The sequence below is a fragment of the Stegodyphus dumicola genome, chromosome 6 (genome assembly GCF_044657685.1).
Source record: "Stegodyphus dumicola isolate Sdum_Otavi_A_Nest chromosome 6, ASM4465768v1".
In the NCBI taxonomy this organism is placed as follows: domain Eukaryota; kingdom Metazoa; phylum Arthropoda; class Arachnida; order Araneae; family Eresidae; genus Stegodyphus; species Stegodyphus dumicola.
In genome coordinates, this window is record NC_140773.1 from 150,235,581 (window position 1) to 150,255,590 (window position 20,010).

Genomic DNA, 20,010 nt, shown 5'->3' on the forward strand with positions numbered 1-20,010 from the left:
TGGATTTTTGGCTATATGTATCAGAAAGGATGACACAGCATTTCCTTTCCCATCATTGCATTATTCACCAACAGGCCTTCTGTTGTAAAATTCTAGATATGCACTGTACTATGGGAATCTGCATGAAAATTGTGAACTCAAATTCGAGGAAGAAGTTTACACAGAAAAATGTTTCGGGCCCAACTAGAAGAAAACAAATCTAATTATGGGGAAATGTTACATCATGCAGATGTTCGTTGGTTAAGTCGATGTACATTTTTACAAAAATTCAGGGACCTGCTACAAGAGGTAAAAGATTTTTTGGAATCAAATGATAAGGCGTACGTTGAAGTTAGTGATGATGTTTGGTTGCTGGATTTAGCTTTTGCTATTGATAAAACAAGCCATCTTAATGAATTAAGCTTACAATTGCAAGGAGGAAAAAAATCAAACAATAGTAGAATTCATAAGATTTGTTAATACTTTCAAAAACAAGTTAAAGCTGATATCTTCCCAGTTAATGAAGAATGAACTAAAAAATTTCAAAAATATTTCAGATGAATTGTTTAAAAACATTACATTAAACAAAGAGAAATATGATGAAATAATGAAACTTCACTCTGAAGTCGAGAGACATTTTCAAGAATTTACTAGACTAGAACCAATTGTTACATTCATGTGTTACCCATTTAGCAATGTTGATGTGGAAGAAACAGCTGAGAATATAAATTATATATTCTCTTTATCTCTTGAAGAAAACGAAGTTTTTCTCCTTCAAAAATGACATAATTTTAAAAGCACTAGCTCAGAACCTAAGAATAACTTTGGAATCTAATGGGCAAAGTAAAGTATCCTAATTTTTAAAAAGTTGCATTTCATTTAACGTAGTTCTCTGGCCTTTACCCACCTGTGTGAAACTGCATTTTCAACGATGAATATAATTAAGACAACATATTGTTCCCATCTGACAGAAAAGAATCCAGGGCAAGATTAGCAGTTAGTAATTATATACAGAGATATTCAAGATTGGCAGACAGTAAGTATGCAGACTAAATCTTCTACTAATATAACTACGAGAACTAACACTGGATGAAAATGATTTATTTTTTAATGTATTTTGAATTGTTTGATAAAAAATGCATCAATTGAAATTATTATATTTGTGGCTATTAATATTATGTCTGAGTCTTGCATTTTGCTTTAAATGCAGTTTTACAAAAGTAAGTACTTTTTAGGTAGGATTAGGTAGGTAAGTGCATATTCCGTATTTATTATTAAGTTATAATAAATATTGTAGACTTTTTATCTCACCACACTTATGCCACTGGATGGACCTTGAAAACATTAGTACCTGGAAAAGTCTGCACACCCCTTGCTCTACAGCCATACAAAATAGCATTAAAGTTATCCTATATGAAGATTTTGATTTTTGGAATGTCATAAAATAGTATTCCTTTGCCAAATAAAGTTGTATTTATATTATTTTAATAGTTTGTTAAATATACACTGATTAGAGTGTAGATTAAAATCTAGAGATCTTAGACTTTATGATTATCTTTTCAAATTATTTCTAAATTAGCAAATGCAGTTGCAGTTTTTAAGTCCTTTGTTAAAGTTGTCTGTATTCTAAAACATACAATACAAAGTCCGAGATCTGAAATTGTCTGGACTTTGGCAATTCCGGATTTTAAATCAGATAAAATATAGTAAGATCATACGTAGATATGGTAACACTGGGTCTTCATTTATAGCTTAGATCAGATAAAAAAAAATGCTAACCGTTCACAAGAGAATTTTGACAAAGGTCGCGAAAACGACAATTTTGAACTTTGAAGAGCTGTATACATTAATTACGCAAATAGAAGCCTGCTTGAACTCTCGACCTCTATCACCTATTTCGGCTGATCCAACAGATCTTCAGCCTTTGACTCTAGGTCATTTCCTAATAAGAGCTCCACTTTTGTCGATACCAGAACCGAATGATTCTGTAGATTCTGTGACCTTGTCTTCTAGATGGACTTTAATTCAAAAACTTAGAGCTAATTTCTGGAACCGTTGGAGCATGGAATATCTTAATCATTTGCAGAGCCGCTCAAAATGGAATCAAATGAGATCCAATCTCAAGGCAGGACAACTAGTCTTGTTAAAGGATAAAAACAAGACACCCATGAAGTGGACACTAGCTCAAATCGAGGAAACCTTTCCTGGGCCAGATGGACTAATATGAGTCGCAGACGTCAGAATTTCAGATGGAATCTTTCACCAAGCCGTCTCCAATATCAGTCCACTCCCATTTCCAAATGATGTTGGACAATCGTCCAATGGGGGCCGAGATGTTCCGGTTTGATTAGAAACTTTCACTATGCCGATGTTCCAGTTTGATTAGAAACAAACTTTTCTCTGCCTCAGAATGGCAACAGTGAGAACTTGACTTTCGATTTGTTATGACGCAAGATTAGATTAATTTTAGTATTTAATAAATCCTTTTAAAACTAGATTGAGTATTTGATCATAGAATTATAGCTGAACCACCGCTTGCAGAAATTTAGATGTGGCATTTAGATACGTCGTTAGATAGTTAGATGCATAAGCAGTGACATTCGTGATTCGAATAGTGTGCATTAGTGCGTACACCGTTCACAACTACTCAAAAGCCAAAAGTGCGATCGCGGCTAACATCGATACATTGATTAATAAGCCATAAATTTCATATTTTTAATTACATGTTTAAAAGAACCCACTATTATATTATTAGCCCTGCTTGCTATGATTTACCTTCCAAGAATAAAATTAAAAATGAAAGTTTCAAAATTCTGTTAATAAATCTCGTTTAAGAAATTGATATAAAATCTCTGAGAAAATTACAGATTGACAGTCATTGTTTAAATTTGTAAAATAATTTGTAAATGTTAACATAATCATCGCATGACATGTGAAAGAAAAAAAGCTATCTCCCAAATTATAACTACAAATAATTTAATTTGTTTAACAATAATTTATGTGTTTTCCTTCCACTTTAATTACTTTATGTTTCAAAATAACTAACTCTGTCTCAAACAATTAAGATCTACTACCGTTTTCATGTGAGATACACTTTTTTTGGTATCGAAACCATTTATTAAACTATTCAATCAGCAAGAAACAGAAAAACAAATTGTCAGAGTCTGCCATTTCCAGCAAATTTTATATCTCCATAGTAAACAAATTTTTTTTAGCTTTATTAATGCATGGGATTCACATGTCCCAGTCTCCAGGGAAAAGTTAAAATAACAAAATTTTTTTCATTATGAAAATAACCTTATTGCTTGATTATAAAATCGTAAAATGAAGGCTAATCGTAAAATGAATGAAGAAAATCGTAAAATGAAGGCTTATTATAGTAAAGGCTTATTTGAAGAATATCACCTCAAATAAGGTTTTACCATAATACCATATTAATGCATACATAAAATAGCAAGAAATGGAAAACTAATTCAAAAAAACATATTGGTTAAAAATATAAAATCTCAAAGATTCAATTTGTAAAATATAATTCATACATTACATTTGGATAATTTTAAATATTTCAATTTAAAGTAAATCTCTTAAATTAATTTACAGTATTCAGAATTAAAAGTAATTGAACACCAAAAGCCATACATTAATTACTTCAAGCTTACTTGCATTTTTATATAAAATACTTTAAAAATTTTTGATTGGTGTGGAAAAAAGACAATGCATACTGATAAAAATTGATTAGAGAAAGAATACTAAAAAAACTCACGCCATATTTTTTTCTGCATCACAAACTGATATAGTACTGTCATGACTAACCCAAGCCAGTTTGGTACCATCAGCAGAAAAACTAACACAATGAACCCAGCCACCTTTGAAATATAATAGAAAAATAAATTAATAATAATCAAATATAAAGTTTGAAAATATAATGGAAGTACAATAAAACACAGCTAAGGTTTTGAGATGCTTTTCAAAGGAACTTCTGAAGAAAGACCTTAGAATATGGCTTATTAAAAATCGATAGTTAGAGACCAATTTTAAGTCTACTTTTAAAGTTTTGAAAAAATAAAACTCATTGGGGATGAAGCTTCTTTAATATAATGCATAAAATTTACTACATTTATGGGAAGTAGAATGTAAAATGTAGCAGATGTATGCTATCTTAGTACACATAAAAAGTTGGTGTTAATTGATTTCATCAGCTAATTAACTGCCAGTATCACTATCAGGCTACATCACTTGAGAAACCTTGTGAAATCTTTCGCTTTAGTGAAATCTATTGAAATATACATGATTTGCATTACAACTAAATTTAATGGCTCAATAAGCAGACAGCAAGAGACAATAGTTTATGAATTAATTAAATGAAAACTGAAAGATCTAAGAGGGGCTTAGAAAACATTTTGTTTATTTTTTGAGTTTTACCTATTAACTTTAAAATTCAGATTTCTTAGAAGGGAAAACTTATCAGAGCACTACCATTCAATAAAAATAAAACACATCACTAGAAAATGGTGACTTACTATTTGGAAATTCTGCCATTACATTTCCTAATGGCATTTTAAACCCCCACACAGTGGGTTCAGGTCTGTCATCTATTTCTTTGATATATGTAGAAAAGACCCTAAAATTAAAAAATGAAATCTGAATGAATTTACCATCTCCTTACCAATTAAAAAAAAAAAAAAAGATAAAGATATAATGTTACTCACCTTGTCTTGAAATCTGTTGAGCCACATGCTAATAAAACACTGTTTGGATGCCAATCGATACTAGATAAAGGAAAACAATAAATACAGATAATTCAGGTTACTTATATATATTTTTAAAAACAAAAACAAATAATAATTCATTTAATCTGGCCTATCATGATAATAAGTAAAGTATGAGTAAAGTATGAGACAGTAAAGTATGAGTAAAGTATGAGACAGCACATACAGAAATATTATCGTATGTCACGTATCAGAATTTAAAATTCATAAAATAATTTTCAGTAAATAATACTAACAATTCCTCTCAAATACTCCTATAACAAATCACTGGTTTATAGCCTTTCTGCAGCAATACTTGAATATCAAAAATGGAAAGTAGGTAATCAAATCCTTTAACTCTTTCGACCCCACTTCTGAATGATTAAAATTTAACTATGAAAAAGAGTTGAATTTAATATAGACATATTCAACGAAATGTAATCTGAGTGTAAGGAAACTTGTCCCATTCGTCTAGGCTATTGTGACTGACCTTACACTGCATGTGAATAAAGTTAAACGAAATGTACTGATTATTTTATTCTTACAGTACAAGTATGATATGGCATAATGCAGTCTTTACAAAGTGCAACCTGACACATTTGGCAAATAGGCCAGGTTTTTTTAGTTATATATTTATTTCCTAATTCCTTAAAAACACTGCAAACGTAAAAACTCATTTAAAAGTGAGTTTTATAAAATCTAATCTCTGGGACATATGTGCCCATTATGATCGAAAAGGTTAATGCACATAAACAGATAATACTCTGACATTGATAACTGACAGTTTTCTTATGTTTGAACGTAGTTCAGATAACCATAAAATTTATATTACTAATAAATATAAACGTGCTGCTCATAAACTTGCCAAATTTTGCTGATTTTTTTCCTCCAGAAGAATCAAGCACATAAAGCTGTTTTCAAAATCAAGAAAATTCTAATTATTTTCAGTAGGAAAAAAATTAACATGCAGCACCATTTTTCTCAAGGAGGGGGACAAGGACTTAGGGGAGTTAACAATGCTGCAAAAAATAAGTAAAGTATGAGACAGCACTTACTCATATCTCACAGAATTTATATAGTGCCAGAAGTGATAAATTTAATGATATTTTATCAGCAATAGCACAGATATGGTTGTCACAAATTTCAATGCAACACATTTTTTTGGGGGGAGGGGGTTAAGTAAAGTTGATCAAACTCCATTATAATTCAAATTTTTATCATTATAGATTGTGTTTGTAGTAAATTTATAGCACTGATTAATATCACTAATGCTCATGCTAGTGAGAACTCAAAAAGCAGTTGCCAATTCATGGTCCGCATAACTTATAAGAACTACACTAAGCATCCATAAGGAAAATAGTGACACGTTTGACACCTGAATAATTACACTTTAAAGAAATTGTTTTAAAGTTACTACATTTTCAGATTATTTTTTTCTGTTATAGACAAAAACTCAACTTTTTTTTTTATAATATTACAATCCTCTCACATGTTGTAAACAACCTATTATACATTATTCAGCAAAGATTTTTAAAATCTTGCTGAATAAAACTGTAACAGATATAATTAAATATTAAAAATTACTTATTAAGTGCATAAAAAAATCATCAGTTTTCTTTTAATACTAACCTAGTAACTGTAGACCGTATTGGTTTTTTGATGTGTTTGCTCAGCCACCAATCATTTTCTTCTTCAAAAAAACAGATAGATATCAAACAAGCACCACATCCAACTGCAAATTTTGTTTCTAAATTTGCACATAAGGGGGAAAAAAAAAAGAGACTCTTAACATCTGACAGTATCTTTTGAAGTTTAATGCAATACTGAATTGAAAGTATCAAACAATTTAAAACAATATTTTCAAAAAAGAGCACTTAAAAAAATGCATAATTCTGATATCATTCAAAGTTACATTTGGCAGATAACCAATAAAATCATAATTAATGCAAACTAAAATGATTCTGTAACATTACATAACAGAAAACAACGGCAGTTTTTTCCTTACCCCAAGATTCACAATTATGATTAGCTTTGTACATTGAAAATACAATACAGGAATTTATAAAATTATGTGCAATTTATCCTTGGTAACTGATTCTTTTGCACGACTGCTCTGTCATCTCTGCTATTATGCAATACCAAGACTACCACCTTGAATTAGTGCAAATTTGAAGCTACTTGTTAACATCACTGAATCAGTCACAGTCAAACCAAGCAGAAAAATGATGATTATAGACTTTCTCCCCTTTTTCAAAAGCTCATAATAAATAAACCAAACACAAAACTGGCACACTCCCAATACTACTGATATAAAATTAACTTCCACGCTCTTGACAGGTTTCTGGATATATGAGAAAGATGATGCATAGCAACATTTTTAAATCTTAGAAAGCAACAATATTTTCTATTTATATAAAAAGGAAAATAAACCTAAAATAATAATTATAACAAAAAATCATTATTTTTATGCACCTTGCCCAGAATATACATCTTTTTGGTTCAGCGCAATACCAAAAAAAAATTTTAAACAAATCAAGCTCTTTAACATTAAATGTAGAAATGAATAAAAAAATATTAAAGTACTCAAAAAATTATACAAAAATAAAAATGATTCTAGACTGACATAGATTTTCAGTGCATTAATGATTTCACTTTAAAAAAATACAGGGACAGAGCAATCTATAAATATATATAAAACTAAAGTTTACCTGCTTAAGTAAATAATGACAATAATCCCAATCTAGTTTTTTTCTCAACACTTTCAAAATATAACATCTTAATATTTTTTGTCTTTGATTAATTTCCTCCTCCACAAATGACATTATGCTAATTTCTTCTACTCACTGATTTGTATATTTGACTGCTTACCCCTCCCTTCATTGCAAAATCTGTTTGCTTTTGAACAGAAACATCAGCCTTTTCTCAAAATCAAGAATTTTACTTAAAATTTATGACAAGATGTACTTGTTGGAGTGGAGGGGGTAATTTTACAGAGTATCTCTGTAGAAAAAAGCCTTTCAATTAGAAATTTGACTTAACATTATTTTAATATTTCTTTTTACAAATAAAAAAGTATTTCAAGTAGTTTATGCTATGTATGGAATTATTTTCAAAATACTACTCACATTGAACTTTTATACTTTTAACCATAAGCACATACTGTTACTTCCTACAATCAACTACAAATTAGATAGCTTTACAGGTTCTTTAAATAAATATATTTTCTACAGAGCTAATGTATTAACTGAGAAAAACATTTGAACATAACATTCTGCAAATACATTGAACAGAATTCAAGGAAAAAATATATATTTGACAATAACTTGACTATAAAAGAAACTTGACACAGATTAAATTTTACAGATCTCATTTGTTAATCTCACACACAGTCTAATAAAAATAACCTCATTCTCTACACATAATTAATTTCTTATAGTTATGCATTTCATAAAGAAGTGATATGACATTTACTACTGAAATTATACATTAAACTAGTTTCATTATCCAAGTTGAGGGGAAAGCTGAAAAAGAATACGAATTAGAATAATTTAACAAAAAATTTATATTAACATTATTTTACAAATGCATTTATACTGAAGAGCCAAAACATTACAACCACCTAACTCAATAACACGATGCATGACCTTTGCCCTGCAAAACAGCTGCAACCTGCCTTTGGATGGATGCCGCAAGTTCTTGATAGATGACTGGAGAAAGGTTGTACCAAATGCCTAAGCAGTGGTTATGCAAAGTCGAGACATTCCGACATGGTGGTGTTGGACCGTGCCTTGTGATATCGGGCATTGTACTGTTGTACGGTTAAATTTCCAATTGGGAAGATAGGCACCATGTAAGGGTGCAAATGATCTGCATTTATGTTCAGATAGCCCACAGCTTACACAGTCTGTTATGCCCCGACTATTAGTCTCAGAGCTGCCCAAGGAAACATCCTCCAAAGCATAACACCACCACCACCAAGCATGTGTATGACCTGCTGTACAGGGTGGAGCAAATGTTCGCATGGAAGATGGCGTGCCTTGACATGACCGTCGTTGTGATGAATGAAAATTGTGATTTGTCCGACAAGGCGACTGTCTTCCACTTACCCACGGTCCAGTCTCAGTGTTCCCAGGCCCACTGTAGACATAGTTGACAATGATGCTTATAATGTCTTATAAACAGAGACACACAAGTTGGATGTCTGCTGCACATTCCTCTATCCAAGTGTCCACTGAAATGTATGTTACGAAACATTTACTGTACTGGGCTGTCAGCTAAGCCACTGTCTGATGCCGATTCTGCCACACCAAGTGAGACAGTCTTTGACATTTTTTTTCTTTGATGAAGCCTTGAACGCAGGTGTCTACTGATGTTTTCACCATCATTTATCCACCCTGCTTAAATACTAACAATAGCAGATTGTGAACAATCTATCAGATGTGTAGTTTCAGAGATAGTCGTTCTGAGTCTTTGGGCCATTACAATCTGTCCTCTATCAAATTCGCTTCACTACCACTTTCCCATCACTCGCAAACGTAAGTGCAAGAACGATGCCTTACCTTCTCCAACAGCAGTTAAATATCATACCCACTTAATCACATGCTTTCCACACCATCCAGACAAGTTTATTGAAAAAATGTGGGGATGATCGTAATGCTTTGGCTCGCCAATGTATATAAAATATAAATACACCTTTCACATCTTTATATATAACATACCTTTAGGACACCACCTCACACAAGTTGCAGCTCTGTTTATACGAAGTAATACTAATGTTGGTTTCCATTTGTCATCTACTTTTGTCCATACGTAAGCATTTCGATCCTAGATAAAATGTAGTTTCATAATTAAAGACAAGCAGTGTTTATCATTGATTTGTACATAAATATTACATGTCTTGCAATTATGCTCATACACTTATTTTAAATATTTTTCTTTCAAGGTTTAAATACTTATATTACTGTGAAAAATAATTAAAATGCAGAACTACTCCAAAATATCGTTTAATTTAAAAATTCAATGAAATCAGACTAGGAACTGCAGAAAACTTTCAGCTGAAAACAGAATTGATAGTTGAAGTGATTTTAGATTAACTAGGTCATCTTAGCAATTATAGTTTTACATTAAAATATGTTTTCAAATACAGATGAAATGAAAAGGAGTTTGAAAAGAGACTTTACAAAAATATTCACAGTGCATTTGCAAAATATCAAATTTGGAATCTTATCACAAATTACTGAGAAAATATGCTGATCGTTATACCACATGAATGCATAGGAGGAATGGCTTAAACCACTTACAAGATTGCAGATATTTATTGTAGTAAAAAAGCTTTACTATGGCATAATAACAACCTTTCACAGAAATGCCGATAATTAGCAGCAAATGAAAAGAAATTCTTAAACTACTACTCCTGTTTACATTTTAGTTCTTGCAGTGTTAAAACATTTAATTATGTGCTTGAGTTCCCACATATACACAAAAGAACTGACACCCTAAAGACTTTCATGGGTTCACATTCTCCTCTCCTCTGAATACAACAGACAGATTATGTTAAGCTTTTCTGAACTTTTTTTCAAGCATACTAAATACAGTAGTGGCTATGGACCCTGAAATTTTCCCAATTTGTAATTCAATAAGCTTATAAAAATACTATGTAAAACTAAATGGAGAAAAAATGCAGTTTCAGTTAGTATCAGAACATTAATTTTAAATTAAAGAATTTAAAATTTAATTCAATTAAAAAAAATTTGAATTTCTACAATAGTTCTCCTATAAAAATCAAATACAGACATAAATAAGCTCTGGAATTCTAAATGCTACTGACCAATCACAGTCGCTACTCTAGATGTCAATTAAATTACAACAGGTTTGACAATGGGCAAAGATAATTTTTTCTATTTATTGCATATATGAAAGCTGTAGCAGATCTGGAAACTACAAACATTTTTATTGATTGGACAAACTTTAAATTACACAGCACCCATATCAAAGAACAGAATTGCTAAAAATATCTAATAGTTAAAAAAAAAAAAAAAAAAAAAAAAAAAAAACTATTTGTTATTAATACTTTAAATTAAGGCTCAATATAAAAAATATTCACGTAATTTCATGTTTCACTTCAGTCATAGCAGAAACTGTCTATCTACAGAACAAACAGAAAGAATTGGTTTCCTCAACTTGAAGTATGACAGCTTTTTCTAACTTAAAGTATGATGCATCACAAAAAACTATTTGATTTTATTTCCAGAAGAGGTAAAATATATATATATATATATATAATTAACTGACCAGTATGGTCTGCAATTCCAGCTAGCTAGAAAGTATTTATTTAAACAAATCACACCTATGTTTGAGTTTTAGAATAAATTAAATATTTTTTATATTGCAAGTACACAATTTCTTTTAAAAAATCATTACTGAATTAAGTATAAAAAGTCTCTTTCCAAAAGATATACATACATTTGATACTTAGATACATGATATTTTTGGTACTGTTATGATCACCAAGCGTAATGTTAACATAAAGGGGTACCAGGTTGTTTAGAATGTTTTGTTTTGAGATGTATGACTGGCAGCTATGGAACCAAATGATTGATCATACAAATTTATGCTAAAATAATTGTTTCTTCAATAATGAGGTATTGTATTTAGTGCCGAAATGAAATTAAGAATTGGGACTCTCCATATATTTTATTATGCACGGGGGAGGAATCAAATGTGCATGCAATGCAAAATGCAAACTAAATATATATATATATATATATATATATATATAATAAAATAAAAAAAATAAAAAAAAAAAAGTTGGTAGTAGCCTTTGAGGTCTGGATTTTAGATCATTCCGGATTTTGGACGTTCATATCTCGGACTTTGTACCGTATTACAATTTGAATATAATTAACAGATTTTTGCAGCCTAAAAGAAATTTTGCAATTGATAAACACTTTTATGTAGAACATCAGATAGCTTATTTATTATTATAGATTTGCAAAGTATAGAGGTTCCTATACTTTGCAAAGCTGTAACCCATTTTTTACAAACTAAATCTATAGTGACTCAATTAATCCCGACACAATGATTTTTTCAATATGTACAGCACGTGTTCTACTGTAAAGAGATTTTGTCGATCAAAGAGGAACCTTTGTGAAGAAAAAAGTATTTATTATTAAATATACTTTACAAAAAGTACTTTTAATAAGGGCTATTGATGATAGCAATATATTCTAGATCAATTCGAGTTATTTTCAGATGCAAGGAGTCCAATGCAGCTTACAGGGGTTGGACAAAAATATGGAAACACCTTTAAAAAAACATGTTTCTTTGCTTAATATGGTGGAGGAAACCCGTTGGCATCCAAAAAAGCTTGCAGTCTTCTCGGAATGGATAAATACAGTTCCTGTATGTTTGCCAAGGGAATTTTATACCATTCTTCCTGCAAAACGGTGGCAAGTTCAGATAACGATGTTGGCGGTGGATAACGAGAACGCACTTTCCGTTCCAATGTAGACCACAAAGGTTCGATAATATTCAGGTCTGTGTGACTGGTGGCCAGGGGAGATGGGACAACTCATCCTCGTGCTCAGAAAACCAGTCCTGGACAATGTGAGCTGTGTGAACAGGGGCTTTGTTGTCTTGGAAGACACCATCACCATCGGGGAACAAAGTTTGTACCATGGGATGAACTTGATCCTCCAAAATGTTCACATAAGTCTTGGCAGTCATATGCCCTGACACAGTTATCATGGGGCTAGCAGAGAACCACGATATGGCTGCCCAAACCATAACAGAACCCCCGCCATGTTTCACTCTTGGCAACAAGCAGTCTGTATTATAGGCTTGAGATGGCGTTCTCCAGATGTAAACTCGGCCAGAAGTGGGAAACAATGTGAAAGAAGACTCGTCAGACCATATTACTCGCTTCCATTGCTCTATAGTCCAAGCTTTATGACTTAAACACCACCTTTTCCTGTTATGGGCATTAGCATCACTAATGAGTGGCTTCTCAATTGCAGCACGGCCAGCAATTCCCTGTTTATGAAGATCCCTTCTAATTGTTTTGGTAATCACAGGGTTCATTTCAGCAGTTTCATTTCAGCAGTTTCACAACATTCATTTCAGCAGTAACTTTTGCAGCTGTGGTCTTCTTATTTTTCGTCACAATTGCTCTTAATGATCGTCTGTCACGATCACTCAGGACACTAAACACCTCGGCTACCTTGCTTACGGAAGCACCTACGAATCCAATTCTTTCTACTGAAGCTTTGAAAATATAACTGCTTTTTGCATCATCATACCTTTGTGAAGTTGATTTTAGGCAGTGGAATGAATGAAGTACAGTGGATCGACAAAAATATGGAAACACCTTGTGAAATAGTGCTCCAACAATTTGCCCACGTTCGAAGTCTGTTAACTCTGACATAATACAATGACAACCTCACATAACAGTACTCCGACAACAACTGAACTGTTTAGCACATTTACGAAGTTGTATAGGTGGCGTCAGTAGTCAAAAACGCCAGCGCCACCTACATATTTCATTACAATCAATCTTTCTTTTCAAACATGCATTTCACAAGGTGTTTCCATATTTTTGTCCATCCACTGTACTTCATTCATTCCACTGCCTAAAATCAACTTCACAAAGGTATGATGATGCAAAAAGCAGTTATATTTTCAAAGCTTCAGTAGAAAGAATTGGATAAGGTTGTTGGACAGATAATCAGAATTGTACAAATTTCCTGCAATTAAAATTCAGCTTTGGTAATGTATTTTCGGATAGCTCGATAAATTCTTCATCAGATTTTAATGATATGGCAGAAGTTATATTGCTCTGGAAGGGATGTATGATTCAGTTCTTCTCTTAGTCATTTTTCATTTCTTCAGTACAGGAAAATTTTCTTCCACAGCACTCAAATATTTTGAGATCTCAGTTATAATGCTATAAAAAATGTTAACTGTCACATTCTTGCCACTAGGTGGCGGGCATCTCTTCCTTTACTTTTGCTGTAATTAAGTTCCGAGAGGCAGTCGAGATTGGAACCGCTTTGAGGAGCGTAAAGACTCAGAGTTAAAAATGTACTGTCTTAAAATAATTATCACTTACCTTGTAAATAGTGTAAATTAGCATTTTCTTTGAATAAATAATTAAAAGACAAGATGGCCTGCTAATTGTAATAGAAACTCTTACTGGAAAACGTGATTATTAGAAGCCTGGCGTCGAGAACACTGAAGATGCAGCAGGTAAGGAATTTTACATTAATTTTATTGTAAATAGAAGAACCTGATGCAACAGTTAACATTACTTTTGATTATAAACGTCTGAGATGTTTCAAAACTCTCACATATGTAACATTTAATATTGTTTTTCCATAAAAGCAGCTTTTTGATGAATCCTCAAATTTTGTCATGCACTGCAAATATATCTTACTTCCCATGCCTTATAAGTACAAATCTAATTCATTAATTTTTGCAAGTCTGCTAAATATGTGAGCGTCAAAACAAATTTCAGATTGTGCAACCTTTTTTTTAAGTTCTTTATATCCGCCCAAAACATTGTTACTTAATAATAGCTTAGTTTCACAATAGCATTGTCCATCTTGATAGCCAACATCCTTCCATACGTAGAAATGATTTGTGGTTGTTCTCCATTTCTTCATAAAGCTTTTCAAATAAGCATGACTGTAATGGTTTTGATTTTGTTAAATATTCTATTTTAACAGCACTGTTTAAAGCATTTTTAAAATCATCCAGCATAGATTTAAATAACATTCCCTATGAACATAGCAGAGTTTATGATGCATTTGGACTAAATTCAAGGACTTGAGAGTCAAAACACTGCTAACTTTCTACTGCACAGAGCTCATGCACTATTTATATGTATCCCAACACATTTCATTCAAGCTAGACCTTTGGATTTCATATAAGTGTCAAGAGCCTTGAATACTTCTTTGTTAGTTCCTTGAATAATCGCTTCATAAATAATATATTTTCATGAGATTATGTAATGTATGAAAAGCAGCTCAACAAAACCTCAAGTATCAGTAGATTCGTCCAGTTGTCGCAAGAAAAATTTATTTTCAGCAACGTTTTGGACCAGATGATTTTCTGGTCACTGGGACATTTGATCAATTCTGGGAGCTACTGCATTATTTGAAAGTGGCATTGTTTCAACTTCCTTCAAGCTCTTTTTCATCAAATATAATTTCAACTGCATCTTTTATGGCTGGAAGCATTTAAGTTCTGCTAATTATGTGCAGTTTACCAATTTTTGAAATTGGATAATTAGTCAGGTATGAAATGTGCATAGCATTTTCAATGTTCTTGGTGAAATGCAAAGTTTTGCTTTGATATTTTCAACACATTCAGTTTTCTTTTGAAAAGATTGAGACTGATTAAATCAAGATGCTTCGTCTCGATGTGTAGACGTAATTTACTTGCACATGCATTCTACGCACGTATTTCACTGCAATGACATTCAGATTTGGAATTATCTGCATTTTCATTTCATGAAAACCCTAATGCTAAGTAGTCAAATTCACACTTTCTTGCCACTTTTCTTCATTTTGTCTTCCTTGAATTAGTTTGAATGTTAATTTTCATCTGCAGTCAATATCTTCTTTATCAACATCTTATCCATAATACAGATGCAGTAAAATAGACACGAAAACAACAAAAATATAAATCGTGAGTAACATTAATGATAATGAAATGCTTTGAAATTAATGCACACTGAATTTAATATAATGTTCACAGTGGAAAAAGAGTTTCTGATTAGGTGGGCAGGATCTGAAGTATTGCATGGAAATGTAAACATAAGTGAAACCATAGATTAGAGGAACATGTGACAAAACAGATTATCACATGCAAAAAGACAATTCTTTATACACATCATCTGCACACTGATATTTGTTTTCTTTCTTCATTTTTTGTCATTTGACACATGTTGCTTATTTATAGTTTTTTGGGGAGCAGTGTAGGGGATCATGTTGCTACTATGGGCTTTATGAAGATTCTAATGTGCACATCACATTTTTGAAAACTTTTGAAATATATGTACATTCAAGGTCTCATCACAACCTACCAAACATTGACTCGTGACCCACAGTTTAAAAAACATTGACTTAAGGCATTAAAATATATTTCACCTGTAATTCTTTTTATATAAAAATGTAAGATTTAATTATTTTAAATGTTAAAAATTTTGTTCAGAAATATAGATAAATTAATATCTTAAATGCTTAAGTTTTTCACAGTGATAAAAAACATACTTTCATAATACTGGAGATCCATCCTAGAGCTAGGGATTTTGGACTTGCCTGTGAACTCAGAAAAGCAGTCTTTCCGTAATTTACAATTTTTACTTTCTTTTCGTGTTTAACACTGTGTTGTCATCTATGTCCTTACGTTATAATATGTATTTTCCTAATTTAAAACATGTTCTAGTAATTTGTATCTATCTGAATAAGGAAAAGGGTTATAAAAAATGAAGCAAAGCAGACTGAAGTTTGTTTTAATTTATCTGAAACTAATGATAAAATATCCTCTCTTAAAAAAACAAAAGTCTTCCCACAAACAGCATAAAGGTGGGATTAATCTTTTCATACATAAATTCGAAAAGTTTCTAGGATTTTTGCAACGCACACACGAAAGCACAAGTCATGGACAATATTACTGGTGTTTTGGAGGATATTGGTTAATACCAAAGTATTATCTTTTCTATAAACATGCAAAACATGAAAATTTCAAGAAATGTGTACTACTTTGGCCATAACTGTACCAATTATCATATAAAAAGAATGATCTACATAACACATTAATTACTTCAAGCAAGAAACCATAATAGGAATCATATCTAAAGCTGTGACATAATAATAGCAAAAGACAACAACATCAGCTTTTTTTCTGGGGAAGGGGGCATATTTTTTATCATTTTTCTAATGCAAATGATTTACTGATTATACATTTTTGGTTACAAAATTTCCATATACTATTATATAAAATAGGTTTTACCATAAATTAGCTTGTTCTTCCATAGGCTAATGTAAGTATCACGAATTCATTACTCTACGATGCCCAGTATATTACGTCTACAGATTCATCTTTGATCTAATGGTGTAGTTTACAATGAATTTATCAAAATGCAGTAGTATCCTAAGCCAGGAAATGGATAAGTTAAGAATAACGATATGCTACAACAGAGTTATTCCAAAATTAAACTAGAAGTGCAACCTCTAGTAAAACCACAAATAATGAATACTTCATTTTATGAATAAATTATCTGACCAAAAATTGCCTCAGATGATGAAGTCTCAAGTTACGAACACTCAGATTGGCAAAATATGATTTTCAAAAATGTTTTGAGATAACCTACTGCCGCATAATTAAAACTTCCAAATTTCTGGAAACATCGTTTTAATAGTTTACATTACTTAACTCTCATGTACAAACATTGCAGCAACTTCCAGGACCATGAATAGGCTGGAAGAAATTATGGTCTGACTAGTTTCAGGGTTCATACACATTTCTGCACATGGAAATTAAGTACTTTTAAGGACCATTAATGAAATAAATTAAGGACCTATGAGCAAATGGGAACTGAATAAATTCAATTAAAAATACTATCTATGCCTGAATTTCACTTTTGTAATTCCTAAGTAGTATGCATTATTAGTAAACATGAATTAATTAACATAATCATTATTAAGTTTGGAAATAAAATAAACTTTATTCAATTGATCAAGTAGCATTAACTATTTTTAACCTTATAATAGTTGGTCATATTCAAAAGAAGATAAGGGACATTTACGTTTTACTAACAGTTAGCTTTATGTTGATTTTTTTTTTTTTTTTTTTTTTTAATGTCTCATTTTGTCACATTCTTGGTCAGTCTAGAGGTTTAATAAATAGCAGGTAGATTTTATGTCAAACGGCATACGTTAAAATGAGAAGTAAGATCATAATCAGCATGATTCATAACAAAAGACTGAATGCTGTCGCCGCTGCTGCTTGTCTAGAGAGAGAACTGCTGATTAGAACAAACCTGAAAGGCCTGATGTATGCACGGTTGGCAAGTGTTGAAAGTTAGTCAGGCTCCGTTTGATGCAGTTAGTGTCGTAGCTTCATGTAGAGGTCCAGGGGTTGTAACCCAGTTAATATACTTTAAGGTTCCAATAAGCCATTAAAGTACCAGAGGCGATAAGTTGTTTTGTATTATTTTAGGTCTCAGTAGATGCAAAGAATAAGTTTTACTTGAATTTTTACATTTTTGAATTTTATCTTGTGACCACAGTGATTATTAATGAAAGGCAATAACTCGCTTTAATATGTAAAGATAGTTTTTAAGGGTAAATAATTAAATTAGGTAGTTTGATAACCTTATGGATTTACATAACTACTACTAAATTTTATTTTTTAACAATATTTGTTAAAAAATACCTATTATAGTCAAAATCTAATAAATTAATCTAATTGATTCTTAAACGATATTAAGATACACATTAAAAGTTACAAAACATTTATGTTTTGTAACAACAACACTCAACAAACTAGTTCTCCATTATTTTAATTTGAAGCCTTCCCAGACATTTTGGCTAGTTTATATAGATTTCCTTCCCTTTAAGCATCTTTTTCTAACAATTAAAGATTTGTCACAATATGCATATCAATGCTCTTGCTAGTCTTTGAATGTTTTATCTCCTACCTTGTCAACATCTCCACAATGTAGCTATGAGGGTTTACTTGATCTGGTAAAAGTTAAATAGTCCAAAACCCCCGACAGACATGAAGCATATTACCACTATGTCTGAAAGTAACTACAATATCAGACCAAAGGTTTAAATAAGCCTCTTATTTAAAAAGAACTTAGAACATAAAGGCATGCTGATGCTAAAAAAATCAATTACAGCTCACGGTGATGTAATTAAATAAGAACAGTCAAATTCAAACTAATAATGTGGGCTAGTGGTCAAAGATTATACAATTTAATTTTATCTGGCTCAGCAACTCTATCATATGAGGAAACAGAAATGGGAAATTATAGTAAAGGCTGAACTCATAAACAATTGGGTAATTTAAATAATAATAACCGCACATATCTTTGGAGACGATTTAAAATACTGTATAATAAGTTGCCAAAATGAAACTTTATAATATGACAGCAAAAAATAAATGTTTTATTTTAATGTTATTTTTTAAATATAATTTCAATATATTATCATTATTTTAATGAAGTTCATCAATGTTACAGTTTTTTTAAAAACATTGTCGAAAAATTCTCAGATCTCAGAATTAAAAGTTTCTATAGAAACTGATCTTAAAATCGCCAAATTTAGAACCATTTAATACAAGAATTCACAACCCCCAAAGCGAAAAGTTTCTAAGAGCTTTTTATTTGAAAAAATGAATTTCGAAATGCTTGTGTTTCATTTCTTGCATATACGTCAGCGAATCACCAAAAATATTCTTCAAAATGCTAATTCCCATTCAAAATGGCAGTCGTAAAAACAGACAAAAATTTCAGATGATTAAAATTAAGGACCTTCAGCTGATTTTGGTCAAAATTAAGTACTTTTAAGGACAAAAATCGATTCCAAAAACATCTAAGGACTTTTAAGGACTCTTAAGGATCGTACGAACCCTGTAGTTTGTAGGCAGGGATTATGAGCACTTTTGACACTAAAAATATTTTTGTTTTCTGTAGTATTGTGTCTCTAAGCAAAAACAAGGGCTACAAAGTTAACAAGGAACATATGAAGAATGTACCAAAGGATCATAAAAATGAGCTTAACAAGCAAGATCTACAATTTCAGATGCAGCAACAAAAGACTATTGTGGAAATTGTTTTCAGACAAGAGAAAAAAAGAAAAATTATCCTAATTTTCTGATCCCATGGCATTTATGAAAAATAGGCCATGGTGCAAATTTTTCCATGTGATGTTATCACCCCTGATAAAGCAGTAACAAGTTACAGCATCAGTCTTTTCAAAGACAATGCCACATCTCAATTTAAAAACATTTTTAAATGTAGGCAACAACAATCACAACATTTTGAGTGAAACAGCAGACCAGGGAGTCCCAAGCAAAGTCGTGTAGCACTTATGAGACTAAAGATTTAAAAAAAAAGATACCCTCTAAACACAGTTACTTTAGGGCTTATGGAAGAGAACTCTAGCATCTTCCTTATCATTTTCCACTTATGGTGACCATTCCCCTTTGTACAGGTACAATAAAATCAGATTAGGTTTTCAACTATCTATATATCATTTTATTTTTTTTAGCAATC

General features: G+C 31.4%; 1 protein-coding gene across 3 annotated transcripts in view; it reads right to left on the minus strand.

The window, feature by feature from the left end:
* Window positions 1-20,010, minus strand: part of LOC118182665 (actin-related protein 2/3 complex subunit 1A-A-like) — a 66,621-nt gene that overhangs the window by 24,177 nt on the left and 22,434 nt on the right. For all 3 annotated transcript variants that reach the window (XM_035352047.2, XM_085819010.1, XM_085819011.1), the window contains exons 4-8: window positions 9,446-9,551; window positions 6,357-6,474; window positions 4,689-4,748; window positions 4,500-4,600; window positions 3,743-3,845 (exon numbers count right to left, since the gene is read on the minus strand). In XM_035352047.2, the coding sequence (XP_035207938.1) occupies window positions 3,743-3,845; window positions 4,500-4,600; window positions 4,689-4,748; window positions 6,357-6,474; window positions 9,446-9,551 (488 nt within the window). The remainder of the gene's footprint in view (window positions 1-3,742; window positions 3,846-4,499; window positions 4,601-4,688; window positions 4,749-6,356; window positions 6,475-9,445; window positions 9,552-20,010) is intronic.